Source organism: Telopea speciosissima, chromosome 6 (genome assembly GCF_018873765.1).
Source record: "Telopea speciosissima isolate NSW1024214 ecotype Mountain lineage chromosome 6, Tspe_v1, whole genome shotgun sequence".
Lineage (NCBI taxonomy): Eukaryota > Viridiplantae > Streptophyta > Magnoliopsida > Proteales > Proteaceae > Telopea > Telopea speciosissima.
Genome location: NC_057921.1, coordinates 44,717,413 through 44,738,826, shown reverse-complemented (window position 1 = coordinate 44,738,826; position 21,414 = coordinate 44,717,413). Strand labels below are relative to the sequence as shown.

The 21,414-nt window shown below is 41.7% G+C and overlaps 2 protein-coding genes and 1 long non-coding RNA gene across 3 annotated transcripts in view; 1 reads left to right on the top strand and 2 right to left on the bottom strand.

The window, feature by feature from the left end:
- Positions 1 to 3,309: 3,309 nt before the first annotated feature.
- The window catches only part of LOC122666226 (probable amidase At4g34880), a 33,497-nt gene continuing 15,392 nt past the window's right edge, over positions 3,310 to 21,414 (bottom strand). Inside the window, exon 6 of the mRNA XM_043862380.1 lies at positions 3,310 to 3,440. Within this exon, the coding sequence (XP_043718315.1) occupies positions 3,325 to 3,440 (116 nt within the window). The 3' untranslated portion in view covers positions 3,310 to 3,324. The remainder of the gene's footprint in view (positions 3,441 to 21,414) is intronic.
- LOC122666228 overlaps positions 3,781 to 21,414 on the bottom strand; it is a 22,189-nt gene continuing 4,555 nt past the window's right edge. Inside the window, exons 3-4 of the long non-coding RNA XR_006333513.1 lie at positions 17,394 to 17,400; positions 3,781 to 4,456 (exon numbers count right to left, since the gene is read on the bottom strand). This is a non-coding gene — a long non-coding RNA (uncharacterized LOC122666228). The remainder of the gene's footprint in view (positions 4,457 to 17,393; positions 17,401 to 21,414) is intronic.
- Positions 21,404 to 21,414, top strand: part of LOC122666227 (dirigent protein 4) — a 20,138-nt gene continuing 20,127 nt past the window's right edge. Inside the window, exon 1 of the mRNA XM_043862381.1 lies at positions 21,404 to 21,410. The gene's annotated coding sequence lies outside the window, so the exon portion shown is untranslated. The remainder of the gene's footprint in view (positions 21,411 to 21,414) is intronic.

Below are 21,414 nucleotides of genomic sequence, written 5' to 3'. Positions count from 1 at the left end.
AATAGTTCCGAAATACAAACAGTTGATTTTGTTCCCAAAACAATTAAAAAACGCAAAAACCACCAAAACCATAGTCTCTGCTTATCCAAGATATGGCGAATTGCATATCAAAACGAAGAGCACGAAAAAACAGACACACAAGAAAAATCCGCGTCTCAAAATTCATCCAAACGAGCCCACACGATCCATTTGAAGTTTTCTGGTCATTTCCCTTTTTTATTATTTTTTTTGCTTAAAAGACGAACCGAACCAGTTTAATTCAATCCGAACCGGAACAATCGAACCAAATCTGACCGAACCTGGTTCACCTGAAACGGACCATCGATCCACCTAACCGGGTTACAGAGTAAAAAATCCGAGTCGAAAAATGGGTTAGACTTCGGGTTTCGGGTCGGGTCAACTATCCGGGTTTGGGTCAAGTTTGACCCAAGTCGGGTCAACTATGACCAGCTCAAACTTGACCCGCAAGCAACTGCTGACTTCAACACGTCAGCCCTATGACGTCATAATCGTTATGATTTTATTTTTTTTTGAAATAACTATCGCCGGCACGTGGATCTCACTCGCGGCTTCGATGGGCACGTCCGGTAGCCGACAGTGACGATCCACCCACCAAAGTTCTCGTCTCTTCGAGCCCTTCGCACCCACATAAAAATATTTGATTTTTGTCGGTGAAAAAATCCGACAACGGCCAAAACGTATGATTTTGCCAAAAATCCGATCAAAAATCCCTATTTCCGCCCTAAAAAACATCGATTCATGTTCTTAAACTGACAATCAATCGATCTCAGGTCTGTATAGTCGGCTCTGATACCACTTGTTAGAACAATCAATCGAATCTGTTCCCATACAGATATCTAGAACACGATTGAATCTAAAACAGCAGGGAAATAAAGTGTACCTGGCACCCATGTATGTTGATGAAGAACAGATAAGAACGCTTCCAATAGCAGCAACAATCCGTCAGATAATGAATGCAAGTCCTCGAATAATCTTGGACAACCGTGATGGGGATCTTCTATAGTCTCCTAGACTCTCCCACAGAGTTCTCTTTCTTGTGGAGAAAAGAGAAAAGAGAATAGTGACTGCAGGGACCCCTCATCATTAGTATTTATAATACTCCCCAAACCCTAACCCACTTCCAAAATGGGTTAAGCCAATTTGATCAATCTCAATAAATAATAGCAAGTCACGTCAGCCCTTATATTTCTTGATCCCCATCAATGATCGACCCGATAATTAATTAAGCCCACACGTCACAATTTGAAAAATTCTTAACATTTCTTTCCTTTGAGATTGATAGGACTTTGATCTGTACTAACTCTAGATGAGATCTGTTCTTCGAGTTTCTTTTTTAGTTTTCCCTCTTCTCTGATGACTAAAGAGGGTTTAGGGGTTTCGTTAAGGTTTAGGGTTTAGGAAACATTGAAAAGAAGTTATGGATTTACAAGAATCCAAATCTTGAATGTTTCTCTTCCTGTTCATCTCTTCCGTTTTTTGTGGATTACTACTGGAGCAAAATAGACTTTCTTGGTTTCTGTAGAATCTGTTTTGATTAGTTAATTAGTTCATGAAATCATTTTGATCCAGATTTAGGTTAGGTTTCAATTGCTGGCTACAGAAAAAGCCCATCTGGTATTTGATCTTTTTTGCTTTGCAAGAACTTCATTTAGTGCAGCCTTCTCTCTTTTATGGATTAATTCCAACTTCGTTCTCAAGGTCTGAAATGGATAAGGATCCCAGCTCTTCGTTGAGGAAACAACCATGAGCAGCTGAAATGGTGTACTTGCCATTGCAACGTCAATTTTGGAGGTTTGATGTTAGGGTTCATCTTCCCCAAATGGTTTAGGGTTTGATTTTCAGTTTCAAACCCTAAACCATTTGGAGAAGATGAGGGCATTTTGGTCATTTTATCTTTTAATTTTGGTAGGCTTTTATCAGAAGGGCATTTTGATCATTAAATATCTTGAAACTAACATCTGACGTTCCAAATTAATGGTAGGGACCAGAGTGCTACATTGTTTTGAAAGTAAAAGGGAATTTGCAATTAGAAAAGTTGTAAGGGGGCATTTGGACAAATGGGCATTTTCAGGGGGGCATTTGTCAAAAACCCTAAAAAATAATAATAATAATAATAATAATAATAATAAAATGACTATATTCTAAACTGATCTAACCACAGTTCAGGGGTTGAGAAGATCACCGGTATACCCGACATGACCACGGCCACCAATCCAACATGACGTTTGGGTTGATGGTTTTGGTTTGGGTTGACCGGATGAGAAGGGAGGGGAAACCAAAACCAACACAACACCACAGTTGCCACCGTAGTAGCACTCTCCATGAAGTGTAAAGTTTGCATTGCTTCTCCAATGAAACTAGATATGTTACATCTCTTGTGCTCCACTTCTTGTGTTTAATTGGTTCAATTACCTTCTTCCTCTGCAGTAACCTCAGAAAGAAAAAGAAAAAGAAAAAAAAAAGTTACAGGCTCCACAATTAGTTTGCATTGCTTGATGAACAGTCTGACAGTCCATGCCATACCTGAGAAACCTCACACCCACACAAACAGAGAGGAACTCAGCATCAGATACACCAGAACGATGGGCTTGGTTGATCGATGGAAGCACAAGGAAATATCTTCATCAGATGGTCCAAACAAATTTCTCGAACTTAGAACCTTAAATACATTTGATTAACTTTCAAAGCTTACTCGGCTATTGAATGGAATTGAATTTATCTAGGGGAATTAAACTCCATGCCATGGAGTTACAAGGTCAGAAGATGGATCTTAATATACCAAATTAATTAGTAATGCACTACAGGCAACGAACCAATTGCCAATTGATTGTACGTGCTTTATACTTTTCAACATATCACTAATACAGTAGTAGTGGTAGTAATTCATAGATATGCAAACTCATGCTAAGTATAACCTCTATCACAACAAAATCAGCTCAAATTGTACAAATATATCAGCAGAACAGAAAATTTAACTTAAAACTTTAAAATGATCATACAATTTCTTGTTTGTTTAAATCTTTCAGATTATAATTTGTTACATAGTTAAAAAGAAAACAATTTTCTGAGAAAATCTCTCCTTGAAATTCTTTTTTCTTATTTGTACTAAAGTTGTCATAATACTCTTAACGATACAAGAGTACCCCTACAGGTATCTAGCAATAAGGTCACATGTTGGTACCTGAGATATTTTCCATGGATAGAACAGAGTTCATGCTTTCAACTATATTGTCTAAGAAACAAGCAGTGAGAGTGTACTTGAGTTCCTGCTTACCTCAAACAGGAATTTTGTAGCAATTCAAATTATGCAGCTTGAGACGGTATAATTGGGGGCTTCCGTATTTTGGTTGCTTGTTCAAATGAATAAGCAATCTCTATCAGTTTTCTCTCTGATCCTTTGAGTCCACCAAACAGGATACCTATGGGGTAACCCTTGGGATCAGAACCTGCAGGTACTGTTATGCCGGGATGCCCTCCAATTGCTATAATGGTTCCTCCAGCGTGTTCTGGAGCCACAAATGCATCCAAATCACTATCCTTCATGAACTTCTCGAAGTCCTTTACAAGGTTTTCTAACTTCAGGATTGCGTCTGTATATGCATTACTTGGCAGGATGGTTTCTTGGGCATCTTCAAAAAAATCCTGTCCATATTCCCCCAACATTTCCTGCAAGTAAGAAAAATAATTTGTAAGGGGGCAATGAGGACTTGATTCAACTATTTGAAGGGGGAAGAAATTTATCTTCCAAGTTTCAATGAGTCGTATTGAACCTTTCTTTTTTAGTCCCCTATTATCTTTGTGAAAACTGTTTATAGTGTAAAGTAGTATAATTGTATTCTGATGCACAATTTTCCTCAGATAACCAACCGATTTGATGCTAAGAAATTGTATTGCCTGCAGGAAGCTATCAAAAGGTTATAAACTTCAAACAGGTTATTAGATATAGTATATATTTCCTAGAACTACTTTAAGAATAAATTACAAAATGAAAAAGTTTTTGAATCCAGACAGGGTTTATCATATAACTCATTTCCCTGAAATGTTCTCCAAACAGCAATCTATGTGAGTAGAATTCAGTATCTTAGACAACCAAGATTTGATAATACTAATACTATAAGTATTAATAGACAACAATAAAAGCAACAACACTGTATTGATGTAAATACGATCAAGTTGTTGAACAATTCATACGGCAGCGGTTCATGTGTGCAGAATATCATGACGGACACAGGCTGCTTCTGTGTCGTGGGTAAAGAAACTAGTAAAGAAATAAGTGACAAAGGTCTAATGACATGAATACTTGCCTCTGTTGCATGTTCTTTATTATAGGCAATGACATCAGCTAATGACCTGACTAGGGATTTAAGCAAGTTGGAGAAGTAAGCATTTAGATCACGCTTGATCTCATGCATAAGAGCTACTGATCCACCACTTTCTTGAATATTCATGATTGTTTCCAAGTCAGGTACCACAAGGCCATCTAACACAACAGCTCCTTTCTCCCTAACATCAAAACGAACAGGAGATGAAACATAATCAGACAGCCGGAATTACAAAATGTCAAAAACTTGGGCAATGGCTTGATTTTGGAGCCATTATATAACAGTCCTAACACTGAAAATTCAAGGGGTATGAGTCATATGTTGGACAATGAATGACCGCAATGTTTACACCAATGCGGTTGTGAACTATTGGATTAGGTCTTAGCCCTCAGTAGTAAGAGAATGTTGTCTTGAACATGAGGTGCAATACGGCCAGGAGATCTGATGCTAATATAAGAAAGACAGAAACCTGAAGGAGCAGCAACATGACAAATATATCCTTACCTTATGGTTTTGAGATTATTTTGAAAGATATTCGGTAATGGGGAATCGGACTCGTAATCATATGAAGGTTTGAAATGGTGTCATAGGTTTGCTATTTTCTTTCCTCTGAGTCCATCAATTCTCAGGAACTGCTTGTATCCATCAGCTGGAATGTATTGGGCAGCATCAAGGATTATCTTGTCTCGAGGGTCATAACCAACAATTACATAAAGCACATGCACAGCATCAGACACTGTCCTTGCAATGGGACTGCCAAGGGAATTGATAGACAGAATCAAATAAACAACACACTACTATATATTTGAATCTCCTCAAAAAAATTGATTTGGCGCCTCCAATACTTTCCCATAAGATACAGCAGCTCAAATTTGACAGCTTATATCATCAAAATCACAAGCTCAAGGGCAAAAAGGAATAGAAAGTTGGATCCAAGCTTACCCAACAGTCTCCTGTCTAAGGCTCATTGGTATAACCCCTGACCTACTAGTAAGACCCACAGTTGGCTTGATGCCCACAACACCATTGACACTGCAAGGTTGAATAATGGAGCTATTAGTTCCTAGGGAAACCGTCACCAAGTTTGCTGCAACGCTAACTGCAGATCCTGTGCTCGAACCTCCCTGGAAAGCGTCTTCTTGATATGGGTTCTGACACCATCAGGATCCAATAAGGAAACGAAACACAATTTCAGGACTCAGAACAATGTAAATGACAAATACAAATTAATGGATTAACTAACAGCTCACCCGCACTCTTCCACCTCTCGCGCTCCAACCGGCCGGCATTATCCTTGGAGGTCGAGACCGCCCATTCGCCCACTCTATAAGGCCAGCTTTGCCCAATATGATAGCTCCTGCCTTCCTAAGTCTGTCAACAACCCCTGCATCACAGAACCAACGAGTGCCCAAGACCCAGATGTCGTCTCCAGTCTATCCTTGGTAGCAATATTGTCCTTAAGCAGCACTGGAATCCCCCGTCGTTCAGCACAACCTGGGACTGGGGGTTCTTCACAATCACAGAAGCAGCGTGTTTGTGATCTTCGTAGGCGTTAATCTCCCTCGCTCAGGGTTAGAGCATCAGGGTTCACCTGGATCACATTATGAATTATAGGGTTCCATTTTTCAATGGCATCTTTGTAGTACTGGACTAGTTGTTTCGATGTGAGGGAATTTTGTTTGAAAGCCAACTGAATCTCATCAATGGTCGCTTCTTCGAACTTGAACACCATTGATGAAAATTTGAAGAATAAGCAGATTTGAATACCGAACTACTCTTGTAGCAGATTTTCCTGAATGAAATAAGATTAGTTAATGTTGAAACTGATAAGAAATTTGAAACTTTGGTAGAACAGTCCTTATCTAAAATACTTGATGAACTGTGATAATCAGTTAAGCCAATAGGTATGCGTTTGTCAACCAAAACAGGTTGATTGAGAAAAAGAAGAGGAACATGGCATAAGTTCACATCTTGGATGTTAGAAATTTTTAACACCAATTTCCTATCCATTCTTGGCTTTCTGCTTCATGGAAGAATCATATGACTGCAAGTATGCAATGGATGGAAGTAGTTTTAACAGAAACTGATAATAAAGCAAGAGAGAAGTGAAGTACGTACCACTTCAGTCACCAAGTTTTCTGATAGAGCAAAGGGAAGAGACAGATAAGACTCCTTTCTTACAGAGACCAAAACCCAAAAATCAAAGCAAAGATTACCATTTCCCTTGATGATTTGGGGAAGATGAGGGCATGATCGACAACTTACTAAATTGTCAAGGCTACGAAATTTCCAGTCCAAAAGATACGGAGTTATTTCTTATTTGTAACGCTAATCAGCCCTCAGACCTTTATTTGCTCCATCTCCCCCCAAGTTCTTCTAATAGAGAGGGGCAGAAATGACCCAATTCAGATCATTTACGGCCCAGCTGCCCGTAGCGGCCTGTGCAGTGCAGATTGGGCCACATGTGCAAAGACCACCTTACCCCTGCTTGGATAAGGTGTTTAGGCAGGGGTAAGGTGGTCTTTGCATGCGCAACTCAATCTGCGCCGCACAAGCTGCTACAGACAGCGCGTCGTAGAGAATCTGGATTTGAAATGACCACCCTACCCATGCTTGAACACAGTGCCCAGTTAGGGTGCACCCCCTTCTATTAGAAGAACTTGAGAAAAAGAAGCGTGCAGGAAATGGAAAGATAAAAATACATAAGGCCTCTGGTTGTGGGGGAGCTGGACTCAGCAAGGAACTGGAGGAGATAATTTTCCAGTTGTGTGGTGGTGCTTTGGAGGATTAAGGCTTTGCTGCGGGCCTTAATGCAACGGTAAGGTTGCTCCATTATGATCAAGTGGTTACGAATAAGGCTGCGTACATTATGACCCTCCCATGGAGCCTTTGGATGGTTTGAGAATGCTTTTGGGAACATGGTCGTGTGGTGGTGCTATTGGGATCGATTAATTGTGGAAAGCTAATTGAGAGAGAGTGAGAGGTGGCCTTTATTCTATTTTTGTGGCAATTACCTAAAAGACTATGAATCCACACTAAAAGCGGCAACCCAGAAATCATTTTGGTGATGAGATTTATTTTGGAAAATTTACTTGATTACCCAGCTATATTTCAAAATCACCAAACTACCTAATGCAAATAGACATATTATCAAAGGATTGGCGTTCTCTGTGAGGGAGAGTGGCCCCTATGTGCATACAAGGGCCAACAAGATCAAGCACAAACGTTGACGTCATGGGGATAGGAATTCCGTCTTCCATGGTGGCGGTGGTGGGGTGATCATTTCACCCCCTTTGTGTATAGGTGTGGGTGATACACTCCCTCACATGGAACTTTTTTCCATTATGACAGTAGGCTAAAATAAACATTGCCAACCCTAAGTTACGGACCTGCAACATATATTTTGGACTCTTATGCCATTATTTAAACCAAAATCTGATGTTACTCACCTTATCGCTAATTTCATTTCCACTGGGAGGAAGGGGTGACTGCTATTATGGCACAAACATGAAGCAAAAGAGTCGATCCGTGACCTCCTGAGGGCATGCACTCTAATGGCAAGCCATCGACCAACTAACCGAACATTTGTTCACATATAGACAAAATTACCCCTCCCTAATGCAATCTAACAATATCGATGACTATGGTCCCTCACAACAGGTGAAGGAATACTTGATTTAATAATTAAATAACATGGTTAAGACAATGGATACTTCCAAACCAAAGTTTTCTTCTTTTTTCTTAGTTAATTTGTTAGTCAATACATTAAATAAATAATAGTGTCCATGGCAAGGATGTGATCACTACCTTGTATAAGCTCTTGATGTTATCAAGAACAGATACATCTGACCGGAAAACAAACAAAAAACAAAAAACAAAAACAAAAAAAACAAAAAAACCCAAAAAATAAGAGAATGAATAAGGAATCCATTGAATGTGTAATAAAATTTAACATATTTTTTTTGTAAGAACAGCTTCATAGTTTCATTAATTTAAGCAAGAATAATCTATTATGTTGCATGTAGCACATTCCTAAGCAAAACAATTTTCCGATCCCATTTACAAGCTTGACAATTTGGAGGTTCTTCATCTTCAATTGATAACCATCCAGAAGAATTAATCAATCCATTTCTCTTATTGCAGACTAAACTGGTACAAATGGGTTCAGCTGGTTTTGGAAGAGAATCAATACTAGTCCACATTTCCCTGATTATCTCTTTCGATCGTTTACGGTATTTTTGGATCTTTGTTGATGATGATGGTGAACATCCTTGTTGCTCTACTTTTTTCAAAATGTCTAAACCTTGATCTTTTAGTGGGTAATTAGTGCACAAGAGGATTAATCTGAGCATGTATGCAGCTACTTCATGTCCAAGATAAGTTGCTTTCTTCAGTAATTCCATCCCTGACTCTTGTTCCATTCTACTAAAATATTCCACCTGAAAACAAATAATTATATTTCTAAATCCACAAAGAAAAATTCCCAAAATTTTGAATTACTGTTTTATTAATCACAAAAAAAAAAAAAAACTCACCATACCATGCTTGAACAGAGCTTCTGGGTTACCTTTCTCCTCGCATTGTCTTATGAAAGAATGATACTCAGATGAAACCCGCCATGGAATTGCCGGTAGCTTTTCTAATGAGACCCTTCAAAGCACTTCTGTGTCAACACCAGCCCTGTAGAATTCTTTACAACTGCAAACCAATAAAAAGAGAAAATTTAGATGAGTTGATGTGCATGAGGGAAGGAAGGAGAGCTAAGGTAGCTAGTTATGAAACCATTAATGGTTACCTCTGTTTCAGGTTGAAGAGGTCAGTCACTACAGAAGATCCAACTCGAGGTAATACCTCTGTGAGCAGTTCCTTTAGCAGAGTTCCAATGGATGGAAGCAGCTGTTTCTTAGCTCTTTTCATCATCTTTGAATGACCCATTATGAGTAAGACAGAGAGTAGCGGCAGCAGTAGCAGCAAGGAGGGTTTGTGTTATACTAGGCATATACTGTAAGACAAAGCAGATATACAGAAATAGAGAAATACATGTTATCGCACACCAGTTGCAGAGTGAAACGAACCAGAAAGGAAGAAGCACGGACAACCAAGTTGAGTCGTATATAGATGAACCACGGGTGAACCAAATCAAGTTTTAGATAAAACATTAAAACTCCTATAAGGTTTTGCCCACACCCACACCCCGACCCTGACCTCGACCTCGGCCACGGCCCGGCTCGGCTCGACTCGACGCACGCGCGCGATTCAAAAGCACCCCAAGGACCCCCCCACACACTAGAGAGTAGGGTGTCTTCCTCTCCAAAAGGCTCACACCTTAAGGAAACAATCCTATATATATACCCCTCAAGTAACTCTCCCACAACCAATGTGGGACTATTCTTGAGCTCAATTCTAGCCTCTTGCACACAAGAGAGTACAACCAATTTCAAACAAAATAGAGGAGGGAAACAAAAGAGGAGGGAATGAAACAAAACACAATTTTGAAACTTTGACACACACTTGAAAAAGTGTTTTTTGAAACAAGTGCTTTGACCCAAAAGTGCTTCTATAAAATAATAATACAACAATTCCCCCACAAGTTTCAAAATATGGATACATATCGAGTGATAAGTATGTTAGACATAGTAGGACACATCGTTGCAGGTGTTTTCAGGACTTGAACCTACACTAGGTCTGATGAACTACGCCACAGAGTACAGGTGAAGTCAGACTTCTTAAACCTTTCCTCATCGGTGTAGCCGACTAGTTCACCAGCCACATCCTACTAGTCGACCGTTTGTGATATCCCTTTTATAAAGATGGACATTTTTTTAACTGGCCTTGTCCCCTATCCTGGTCTCATAGATGTTTAGAGAATTCACCTCTAAAATTCTCATCGGTAGGCGGCCTCACCTCCTACATCTATTTAGGTCAGTCCATAGTATGCACCACAATTAACACACCCCCACTTTACATGAGATCCGACTAGATTAAGAGTCTATAAGACTCATCCTCCTTCCTTTGTGGTGGTAATACTTTTCCTATCTACCTAAAATGAGCAAAAAATGTAGTAGTACTAGACAGATCATCTAGTGACTTCGTTTGTACCCTTTGAACCTAATTCAGGAATTTACCTCTTCACATAGGTTGGGTGTCCATCACATGACCTATGTCACAGGCCTTAAGCTCATTCCCTTAGATGAATCATGAATTATTTTTGTAGGCAACGGTTTTGTGAAAACATCAGCTAAGTTGCTTTTAGATTTCACAAAATCAATAGCTATTGTTCCTTCATTAATATACTGCCGTACAAAATTATGTCTTAAGCGGATGTTGTGCTTCTTTCCATTGTACATTTTATTCTTAGCTTTAGCTATTGTCGCTTGATTATCACAATGAAGTGATATTGAAGGCAATGGTTTTGGCTACAATGGAATATCTGCCATCAAAGTTCTAAGCCACTCTGCTTCAGTTCCCGCCTTTTCCAAAACTATAAACTCAGCTTCCATGGTGGATCCTGTACCACAGGATTGCTTTACCGATTTCCACAAAATCGCTCCACCTCCTAGTGTGAAAACATATCCACTAGTTGCTAATGTTTCCTTGGTATCTGAAATCCAGTTAGCATCACAATAGCCCTCTAACACGGCTGGTTTTCCACTGTAGTGAAGGCCATAGGCTATCGTTCCCTTTAAATATCGTAATAATCTTGTCATGGCATGCCAATGCTCTATACTTGGATTATGAGTGTATTGACTCAATTTTCCAACTGCTAAAGCGATATCTGGTCTGGTGCAGTTCATTAGATATGTAACTGAACCAATGATTTGTGAGTATTTCTTTTGGGAGACAGGTTCCCCCAAATTCTTTTGTAAAAAATAATTAATGTCCAAAGGTGTTTTAACCGATGATAAATCATTATAACCATACTTCTTTAGTATGGTTTCAACATAATGGGATTGGGATAATATAATCTCTTTTTCTTTTCTGATGATCTTAATTCCAAGAATTACATCAGCCTCCCCCATGTCCTTTGTATCAAACTTAGACATTAAGAAACCTTTAGTTTGCTTTACAATGTCTAAACTTGTTCCCATTATCAATATGTCATCTACATAAAGTACGATGAACACACCTTTGCCTTTATTGAACTTACTATTCAAGCACCTATCAGCATCATTTATGAGAAAACCATTCGATACAAGTACCGAATCAAGTTTTTCATGCCACTGTTTTGGAGCTTGTTTGAGTCCATAAAGTGATCTAACCAACTTACATACCTTGTGTTCTTGTCCAGGCACAACATAACCTTCAAGTTGCTTAATGTATATTTCTTCTACCAAGTCGCCATTTAGAAACGTTGTTTTCACGTCCATTTGGTGTATAATCAAATTATACATAGACGCAACAGCCATCATTACTCGTATAGTAGTTATTCTTGCTACTGGAGCAAATGTGTCAAAGTAATCTATATTCTTCTTTTGTCTAAAGCCTTTTACTACTAACCGGGCTTTAAACTTATCTAGTGATCCATCTGATTTTAATTTCTTTCGAAATATCCACTTAGTGTCCAACACTTTGGAACCTTTAGGTAAGTCAACTAATATCCATGTGTGATTGGCTAAAATGGAATCTAGTTCACTTTTGATGGCCTCTTTCCAAAATACGGCATCTAAAGATGTCACCGCTTCTTTATACGATAAAGGATCATTGTCTAAAAGATAGACAACCCAATCACCATCCGAAAAAGTAGCTTTCTTTTGCCTTTTACTTTTCCGTAATTGACTTGAATCACTAGATATAGGTTCAATATTCTTTAACACTTCTTGTCCAAAAGGTGATACACTACTATCAACCTTCCTTTCTAATAGGTTAGACTTAAGAGAAAATACATTCTCAAAGAATTCTGCATCCCTTGACTCAATGATGTCATTTTCGTCAAACACATCATCTATGGTTTTAAAAACCATAAATCGATATGCAGTACTGTGAGCTGCATATCCAACAAAAACACAATCACATGTCTTTGGTCCTAGTTTCCTTTTCTTTGGTTCTGGTATAGCCACTTTGGCTAGACAACCCCATACCCTTAAATGCTTTATAGTAGGTTTTCTTCCATACCATAATTCAAAGGGTAACAATCCGATTTTCTTGTGCGGAACTCTATTTAAAATATAACATGCCGATAACATGGCATCCCCCCACATGTCTAGGGGTAACCCTGAGCTTATGAGCATTAAATTTATCATTTCCTTCAATGTTCGATTCTTCCTTTCTGCCACCCCATTAGACTCAGGTTGATAAGAGGCGGTGGTCTCATGAATAATCCCATGGTCCTCACAAAATTGAGAAAGATTAGAGTATTTAGTACCTCTATCAGTTTTAAGCCTTTTCACTTTCCTCCCTAATTGATTTTTCACCTCTGCCTTAGAGGATATAAAAGCATTACTTGCTTCATCCTTGGACTTAAGAAGGTACACCATGGTAAATCTAGAGTGGTCATCTATGAATGTAACAACATATTTTTTACCTCCTCTAGATTCAAGTGACTTATAGTCACAAAGATCACTATGCACCAAATCAAGAAGGCCACTTTGTCGTTCCATTGACCTATGTGGTCTTTTAGTGAATTTTGCCTCCACACATGTGGGGCACTTTGTCAATGGTTGCTTAATATGATTGTCTATTAAGCCTTTCTTATGCATATAAGAAATATAAGATGCATTGCAGTGACCTAATCTACCATGCCATAAATCTTAATAATCAATAAAGTAAGCAGAAGAAGCACTAGGCTTTTCTTTTATTATCTCAGAAACACTTAGTACAAATAAACCATCGCTAAGATACCCCTTTCCCACAAATACATCATTTTTCAGAATTACAAGCTTGTCAGACTCAAAAAGTAACTTCATTCCTGCCTTGTTGAGAAGTGGCCCTGAAATAAGATTGCGTCTTATTTCTGGCACATGCAGCACATTGTCCAAAATAAGTATCTTTCCTGAAGAGAGCTTCAAGGTAATTTTCCCTTTGCCGATAACCTTGGTTGACTGAGAGTTGCCCATATAGACCTTATCATCTAAAATAGAATAACTCAAAAAAGAGTTTCGGTCCCCACAGATGTGCCTCGTAGCACATGTGTCTATTATCCAGTCATTTGGTTTTTCAACCAAAAATACTTCGGTTATCATCGCTGCAAAGACTTCCTCTTCTGCAAGATTGACTTTTGCCTTATCTGGCAAAACCTTCTTCTTGTTCCTGCAGTCTTTCTTGAAGTGACCCGGCTTGCCGCACATGAAGCAATTTCCTTTCTTCCTCTTTGAGTTTGAACTTTTCTGAACAGGATTGCCTTTCCTCTTAAGATTTGGTTTCTTCTCTGTTTCCACCAGATGGGCATTGGATCCAATGTATCCAATGGGCTTTTCACCTTTGTCTTTAATGCAGTTCCATTCCTCTATTTTGATGCGAACTACCACCTGATCAAAAGACCAGTCCTTCCTCTTGTGTTTTATAGTAGTTTTGAAATCCTTCCAAGAGTCAGGTAGTTTATCAATTAAAGAACTTGTGACAAACAGATCTGGTAAAATCATGTTCTCTTTAGCCAAATTCCCAACCATAACCTGGAATCTGTCTACTTGAGAAGAGATGGTTTCACCTTCAGTCATCTGGAAGTTCAGAAAATTTGACACCACATACTTCTTTAAGCCAGCATCTTCCAGAGTATATTTGTTGACCAAAGCATTCCAAATCATGTAGGCATGATCAAAGGAATTGTAAACATTATACAATTCATTCGATAGAGCATTCAAAATCTTGTTCTTGCATTGAAAGTCTGCTTCGATCCAAGTAACCCTCTTCATATCGAGATCAATATCCTCACTGTCCGGAGGCTTGGGATCAGTCAATGCAAACGCTACCCCTATTTGCGTTAATGCAAATAGCATCATCTGCTTCCACTGTTTAAAATTCTGTCCGGTGAACTGTGCTATCTTATCAAACTCTGAAACTATTCTCAGTTTCTCCATACTCGGTTGTATGGTAGCAGCAGTATTTTGGGCAGCGGCAGCAGTAGGTGGAAGGTCCACAGTATTATTCCCAGCCATAGTCTTACACAGAAAATAAGCCAAATAAGATCTAAATCCTTAAGATTGTTATACTAGGCATATACTATAAGACAAAGCAGATATACAGAAATAGAGAAATACCTGTTATCACACACCAGTTGCAGAGTGAAACGAACCAGAAAGGAAGAAGCACGAACAACCGAGTTGAGTCGTATCTGAAAGATACTTTCCTTAAGGATTTAGATGCCCCCTCTTCTGCAACGGGGTTGACCTTGCACCTTACCCTCCAAGATAAATACAACTCCTAAACGTATAGGTTGCAGAACCTAATACGAGTACCAAGGATACCAAACGGCTATACAACCCTCTTTTTACTTAAACGAAAATACAGTAAGTATCTGTCTCTGGAACGGACTGTTGCAGGGACAATACGTTTCTGTTGTCTATATGAAATGCAGGCATGACATGATGTATATATAATGTTGGAGTACCCTTTCATGAAGGGATACATCCGTATGAATATAGGTGATATATGTACAGGGGTGTAACCCTTACATGGGAGGAGGTGTGACCGTATGTATACCTCCACATACAGGGAGGGGGTGTAACTATTCATATATATGTACGAATAGACAAGTGTGGTTCAACCGTATAGATGAACCACGTGTGAACCAAATCGAGTTTTAGATAAAACATTAAAACTCCTATAAGGTTTTGCCCACACCCACACCCACACCCCGACCCTGACCTCGACCTCGGCCACGGCCCGACGCGCGCACGCGCGATTCAAAAGCACCCCAAGGACCCCCCACACACTAGAGAGTAGGGTGTCTTCCTCTCCAAAAGGCTCACACCTTAAGGAAACAATCCTATATATATACCCCTCAAGTAACTCTCCCACAACCAATGTGGGACTATTCTTGAGCTCAATTCTAGCCTCTTGCACACAAGAGAGTACAACCAATTTCAAACAAAATAGAGGAGGGAAACAAAAGAGCAGGGAATGAAACAAAACACAATTTTGAAACTTTGACACACACTTGAAAAAGTGCTTTTTGAAACAAGTGCTTTGACCCAAAAATGCTTCTATAAAATAATAATACAACAGTTTGGAAGGCAGCAATAGCAATAGCAACAGCAACAGCAGCAAGGAGGGTTTGGAAGGCTTCCTCGTGCTTGTTGATACTCTTCTTCAGGTTGGGTGGGATATTTATAACCAACGTACATAAGTTACTAAATAGTAAATCCTACTAAAACGAGGAAGATAGAATTCTTTCTAAAAGCCGAACTAGAACTAGGAATTGCAATAAGTTACTAAATCTGGAAAAGAAGGAATTCCTTCTAAATGACGGACTAGGAATTGCAACCCTTTTTTTTTTAAAAAAAAAAAATTTCTTGATATAGTTTTTAGTCTAAATTACACTTTCCCCTGTGTTTCTCGAAATTACAAACGTAACCCCAAGTACCCAGGCCCCAAAACGTTAGATAAAATTTCTATATGACCAAATTGCCCTTTATTCTAATGACTTCAATCATAGTTATTGACAAAGTTTAGGGAGTAGATCTGGGAATTGCTAGTTCAGGCCCATGAACTAATTAAAGAAGCCCAATTTGTGGAATTAGTTCAACACCTGCAACACCTGAGATAGTAGCCAGGCTAACGATTCTAGAAAAAAAAAATAGAATACAAGATGGCCAAAGGTGGAGAGTCGAGAGAAGAAAATGGGCTGAAACATCTCTTTTATCTTGACATGTGAATGATGAACCTTAATGTCCAGACACAGGAGTGCAAGAAATTACTACCCTACCCACAATGAAATCAAATATGTCATCCATGTTGATGCCCCTACACGCGCTCTAATTGGCCCCCCTGTAATGGTGTAGGAGCTACATGACTAGGCAGTGATCTCTTGCTCATTTTTAATATCTTCCATCTTCCTTCTCCGAGTAAGGAGAGAGTGAGCCTATGGTTGCTTTGCACGTGATAAAAGAAAAAGGCTAATATTGAAGACATCAAACAAAAATTCTAGTGTTTTGTGTAGTTGTAGACCAAACTCATGATCTATGAATAGTATATTGCCCAATAAAAAAAACCAGACTTGGTGATTTTCACATGACTTGGGCAAAAAAATATCGAAAATCAATGAAAACTCAAACCGGCTCGAACCTAAGCTAGTTATTTCTTAAACATGGGTGAGTCTTCATGACTCATGACTATGTTTCATGATTTCTTGACTCTACTCGGGTGATTCACCCGATTCAAAATCTGGTTTTCCAACTATAGTAATAAGCATCATTACTAAATATGATAAGAAATTTTTCTCAGGTTCTATCCCAATAATACAGTTTCCCTTGATACATACTACTGATGGTAATATTTTGAGAGAGTTAGTCGTGCTATTATAATCGATCATGTGCTCTTGTCGTCGATCACCTCTCCCTTTGTTGCTAGTAAGCCCTTGTTATTGTGTCGTTGAACATGTATTGAAAGTTGTCGATCATCTTTCAATGTATCGATCATGTGCTCTTGTAGTTGATCACCCTTCTTGGCATTTAATCCATCCCAATCACATGTACTGGCACGTCTTGCTGCAATTATTGATTTCTTCTACCTGCACTTCTTTGGTCAGCCCAAAAGAGCGCATGTCGAGCTTGCATCATATTTCATACGATGTGTTTAGCTGTATTTTAATTTGGAGAGTTCATGAGTTCCAATCCATATATATCGTGTTTGCCAATGTAGCCTTTCTTGCACCCTTAGGAGAGGTGTAGGTAGTATTTACCTGGATGTGACAAAATGTCGAGTCATTTTCTGTGACTTTCTTGTCTTCAGCATTGCCTCACTTAAAGAGGGGTTTTTGTAGACACCTCATTTTCGTCACCCTAGAGGACACTCTATATGATGATGAATTGAGTTTGATACTACTCTCAGAATTTGTGCAACAAAAATAACTATATTGCCCTTGGTATGAATTGGGTGACTGTTTGCGGCCCAAACCACCTGGCTCTGAGTAGGGTGGGCCAGGCGCGAACCGAGATAGGGCCATCATCGTGGGGCCGAGATCGAGAAGGAATACGGAGACGTGGCTGCACCCCTGACAATTAGGGGGGATGGCCCATGTGGCAGAAACACAGGCGGTACCAGGCGCAAGTCTGCGTCTCGCAGGGAACGAGGTTGATGGCAACGTTGGTGGGGCCCGCCACTGCTATAGCAGTTGGAGTGAGAGCAAGGATGATGGCTTGCGTGGCAGCACCTGATTGGAGCCAGGGGGAGATGGACCGAAGAGGGTGGCCTTGGAGGGAGCAGTTGCGTAGACTAATAACTGCCAAGGCTTATCTTATATAAGGGAGAAGGCTTATCTGTAGGGACACATAACACATCTGACAACCAACATTTCGTCTTTATTCATTTTGCATTTTACTTTTACTTGTTTGCTCTGCATTTCGTTATTGCTTTTTGTCATTTGAGGTTGAAGAGAATGTACAGTCACATACTAAAGACAACAGGGGTGCATGCGCAAGGCTCACACTTGTATCTGGTATGACTGGTTAATGCATTTATTATTTCAGTTCATTGTTGTTTGTGTCTCAAGGTTCTTTCCCTTTTTATTTGAGCAATAGCATTTCGGGCTGCAGTCCATAGTTTGTTGGCTTAACCCAAAAGACCTTAGAGCTACTCAGGCAGGAGGCAAACCTACTAGCCTGGTAAGAAGTCAGATCAGGCTATTCTCGGCCTCGTTTGAACCTACGCAAAGGTTCTGGCATGCCCGCACTATTCGCACCTCATGTGTATCCCCGCGTGTGAGTGTTGGGGAGTTTTACCACCAACATATTTTGGCACACCCGGTGGGACCCTCATAAGCCAACGACTGCTATGGTCAAGCAAAAGAAAGGACCAGGACGTCCTCGTATCCAAAAGGAAAATATGGTGGATGAAGAAATGGAGAATCCTACGTCGACTGAGTTTGTAGGCCAAGCCGAGGACGGACCATGCGGTTCACATGGCAGTAACGCCAGCCATGACTCAGCACATCAGCTGGAGGTTATGGTGCATGACACTGTAGACCCCCTCGCGGGCAGTATACAGCAGCTTGTGGACGTCTTTAGACCCATTTCCGATGACTTACGTCACATGATGGCTATGATTGATAAATCCGCGGCCAGTCAGCAAAGTCAGTTTGAAGAGTTCCGTGAAACCCTTGTTGCCTTGAGACAGCAGGCCACGTCAAGGGCAAGACTAAACACCACGGTCACACCACCTGATGGGACTGCAGCAGGGGCTGAAGGTGGAGGACTGGAGGTGGGCTGGTAGGCTTGCTGGCTCAGGCAGAATATGGCGGCAGTTCGAGCCAAAATCCCATTATTGGGGACCGGCCTAGGGTCAGTCTGCCAATGACAACTTTCATCAATCCCCTGTATCAGGCCACCCCGCTTGGCGTCCCTAACCCGATTGGGAGCTATGTGGCCAGCAGCCCTCCCACAGGCGTCCAGGGGGCGCTAATTAGGCAACAACCCTAGGGGCAGGCCATGCGCCTGTAGCAGTTATCCCAGCGGCGCTGCAGTGGCCAGCGGCTGCGAGTGCTGCCCAGACAAGGGGCATCAAGTCCATCCTGGGGTCCAGTAACACGGCCGCCATAGGGCCAAACACTGTTCCCTTAGGGGATACCCTCCTCCAGGACGTGGCAATGAGACAACCGGAGTGCCTGGGTACAGACCCATAGGGGCGAACATCAGGGAGAGTGTGCTCGGATTCGAACCAAGGCCAGAGACATTCCCAAACGCTCAGCCCGACCTGACCTACCCCGGTAACCCATGGCCGCCAAACGAGGCGGGGTATCCAGCCACTCAAGGGGCACCATTGATAGTTGACAGAGGAGAGCTGGCCAGGATCATCCAGGACAGCATTAATCCCTTCTATAGGATGACCCCACGTCCTGCGTATAGGAAGCCCTACCCCGAGTATTTTGATGTAGTGGACCTCGGGAGGAATCCCAAGATACTAGAGTTCACCAAGTTCTCAGGCGAGAACAAGGTGTCCACTATTGAACACATAGCCCGCTATACGGTCCAGTGTGGTAATTTGGGTGGACTGGAAGCGGCCAAGCTCAGGTTGTTCCCCAACTCCCTTACGGGATCAGCCTTCACTTAGTACTTCAATTTACCCGCCAATTCGGTCTAGAGTTTGCAGGCAATGGAGGACCTCTTTCACACCCAGTTCTATCGGACCGAGCCTGAGGTCACCATAGGGGACCTGGCCAAAATGACCCAGGAGTCGGGTGAGGCTGTCGAGAGGTTCGTTACCCATTTCAAGACGGCCAAATACAAATGTCCGACCACTTTGCCCGAGGTCGAATACACAAGGATGGCCTTGGGGGGACTAAGCTTTTAGCTCCGAAAAAGGTTTGTTGGTCAGTACTTTGCTGACCTCGGTCAGCTGGTGCTGTAGGCCACACCCTATGAACAGCTCTTAAAAGAGGAGGGTCAGCAGAAAGCGGCCTCTATTGGAACATATTATAAAGATACAGCTAGCCACGCCTTCCCGCTGTTAGGAAATAGTGAGCAAAAACAGGTTGACTACGTTGAGTTTGAGGTAGACGCTGCGAAAATCGCAGAAGGAAAACCCTATGTATGTAAGGCTCTGGCTAGGCTGAATGATCAAGCCAAGTAGACCGAGCCATCCAAGGCCGCTCCTCAGAGGACCTATGATTCGAAGGTAATGTACTCCTTCGATATTTCAAAGGCCGAATTGATCTTTGACCAGTTGCTTAAGGATAAGCAGATTAAGTTGCCGCCAGGACACCAGATACCGCCCAGTCACGATCTAAAAGACCAGAAATACTGTAAGTGGCACAACACTCGCACCCGCACTACTACTAATTGTGTGGTTTTACGTAATGCCTTGCAGAAAGCTATTACAGCTGGACGTTTGCAGTTTCCTGGAAAGGAGAAGGGGGTCATGATGGTTGATGAAGACCCTTTTCCCGCCAACATGGTCAGCGTCGACTTTTCAAGGATGGTCGGACCAAGAGAGGATGTAGTGCCAACTGTGAGGATCGGGCAGGGGAGCCATCCACCCAGGCCGAATCTAGAGGCGCTGTCGTCAGGATCCCGTTTGAGCCCATGGACCACTCCTTTCTGCACCCAGGCCAACAGCGGCCGGGCAACTAGCAATCTGGGGGATGCATCGGGCGAAATTGTGCAAGAGTGCTTGGCCCCACCTGACCGACCCAGGGCACCTATCATGGGCCGATCCAGTAATGTGCTAACTCGGTCTGAAGAGCAGGTCAGGGTCCAGAGACGGCGAAGGAGGGGCAGACGGCCCACAGTGAATCCCCGCTATGAGTTTAGTCTGCAAGAGGAACCAAGAGGGGCAAAGGACTTGGGACTGGCACACCCAGGCTGAGTGAAGCACCAAGGATCCACCAGGAAGTCTGTCCCAGTTGCAGTAGCCCAATCAAGGGATGACGGAACAAAAACACAGCCTGGTCAGGCCGAGCGCCGTCTGATCAAGACACACGGTCTTCCCTCGGGGTGCGAGAGGAGATTAATCCAGCGGACAGGAGGCCAGTTCTTTATCAGGCATCACACACTTCCAGGCCGTCCGCCAAAGATCGGCTTGGGAGGGATTCAGTTAGGAGGCGTTTGACATATGAACAGAGTGGACTTGGCTACTCGCGCTCAGAATACTCTGGATGGGAGGCCGCTCAGCACCAGGAGGGCCACAGGCCGAGGATGGTTGTTCCTAAGACAGATGAAGAACGATGGAAGGTTGCAAGCCATCCAAAGTTCCCGGCTAACCCTGATCCAGCTCGCCTGTCCAGAGCACAGCAAAGAAGACGACAAAGAAAGAGGGCAGCCCAAAGATGGCACCAGCAGGCCCAGACCAACGAGGGCCATACTAGGGGATTCCCCTAGGTCTAGGTCGAAGAGGGCATAAGCTCCGAGGTACAGAGCCAGGTGATCAAAGGGGCATCAGGGGCACAAGAACCAAACAATGTCGTAGGCGGAGAAGGAGCTCT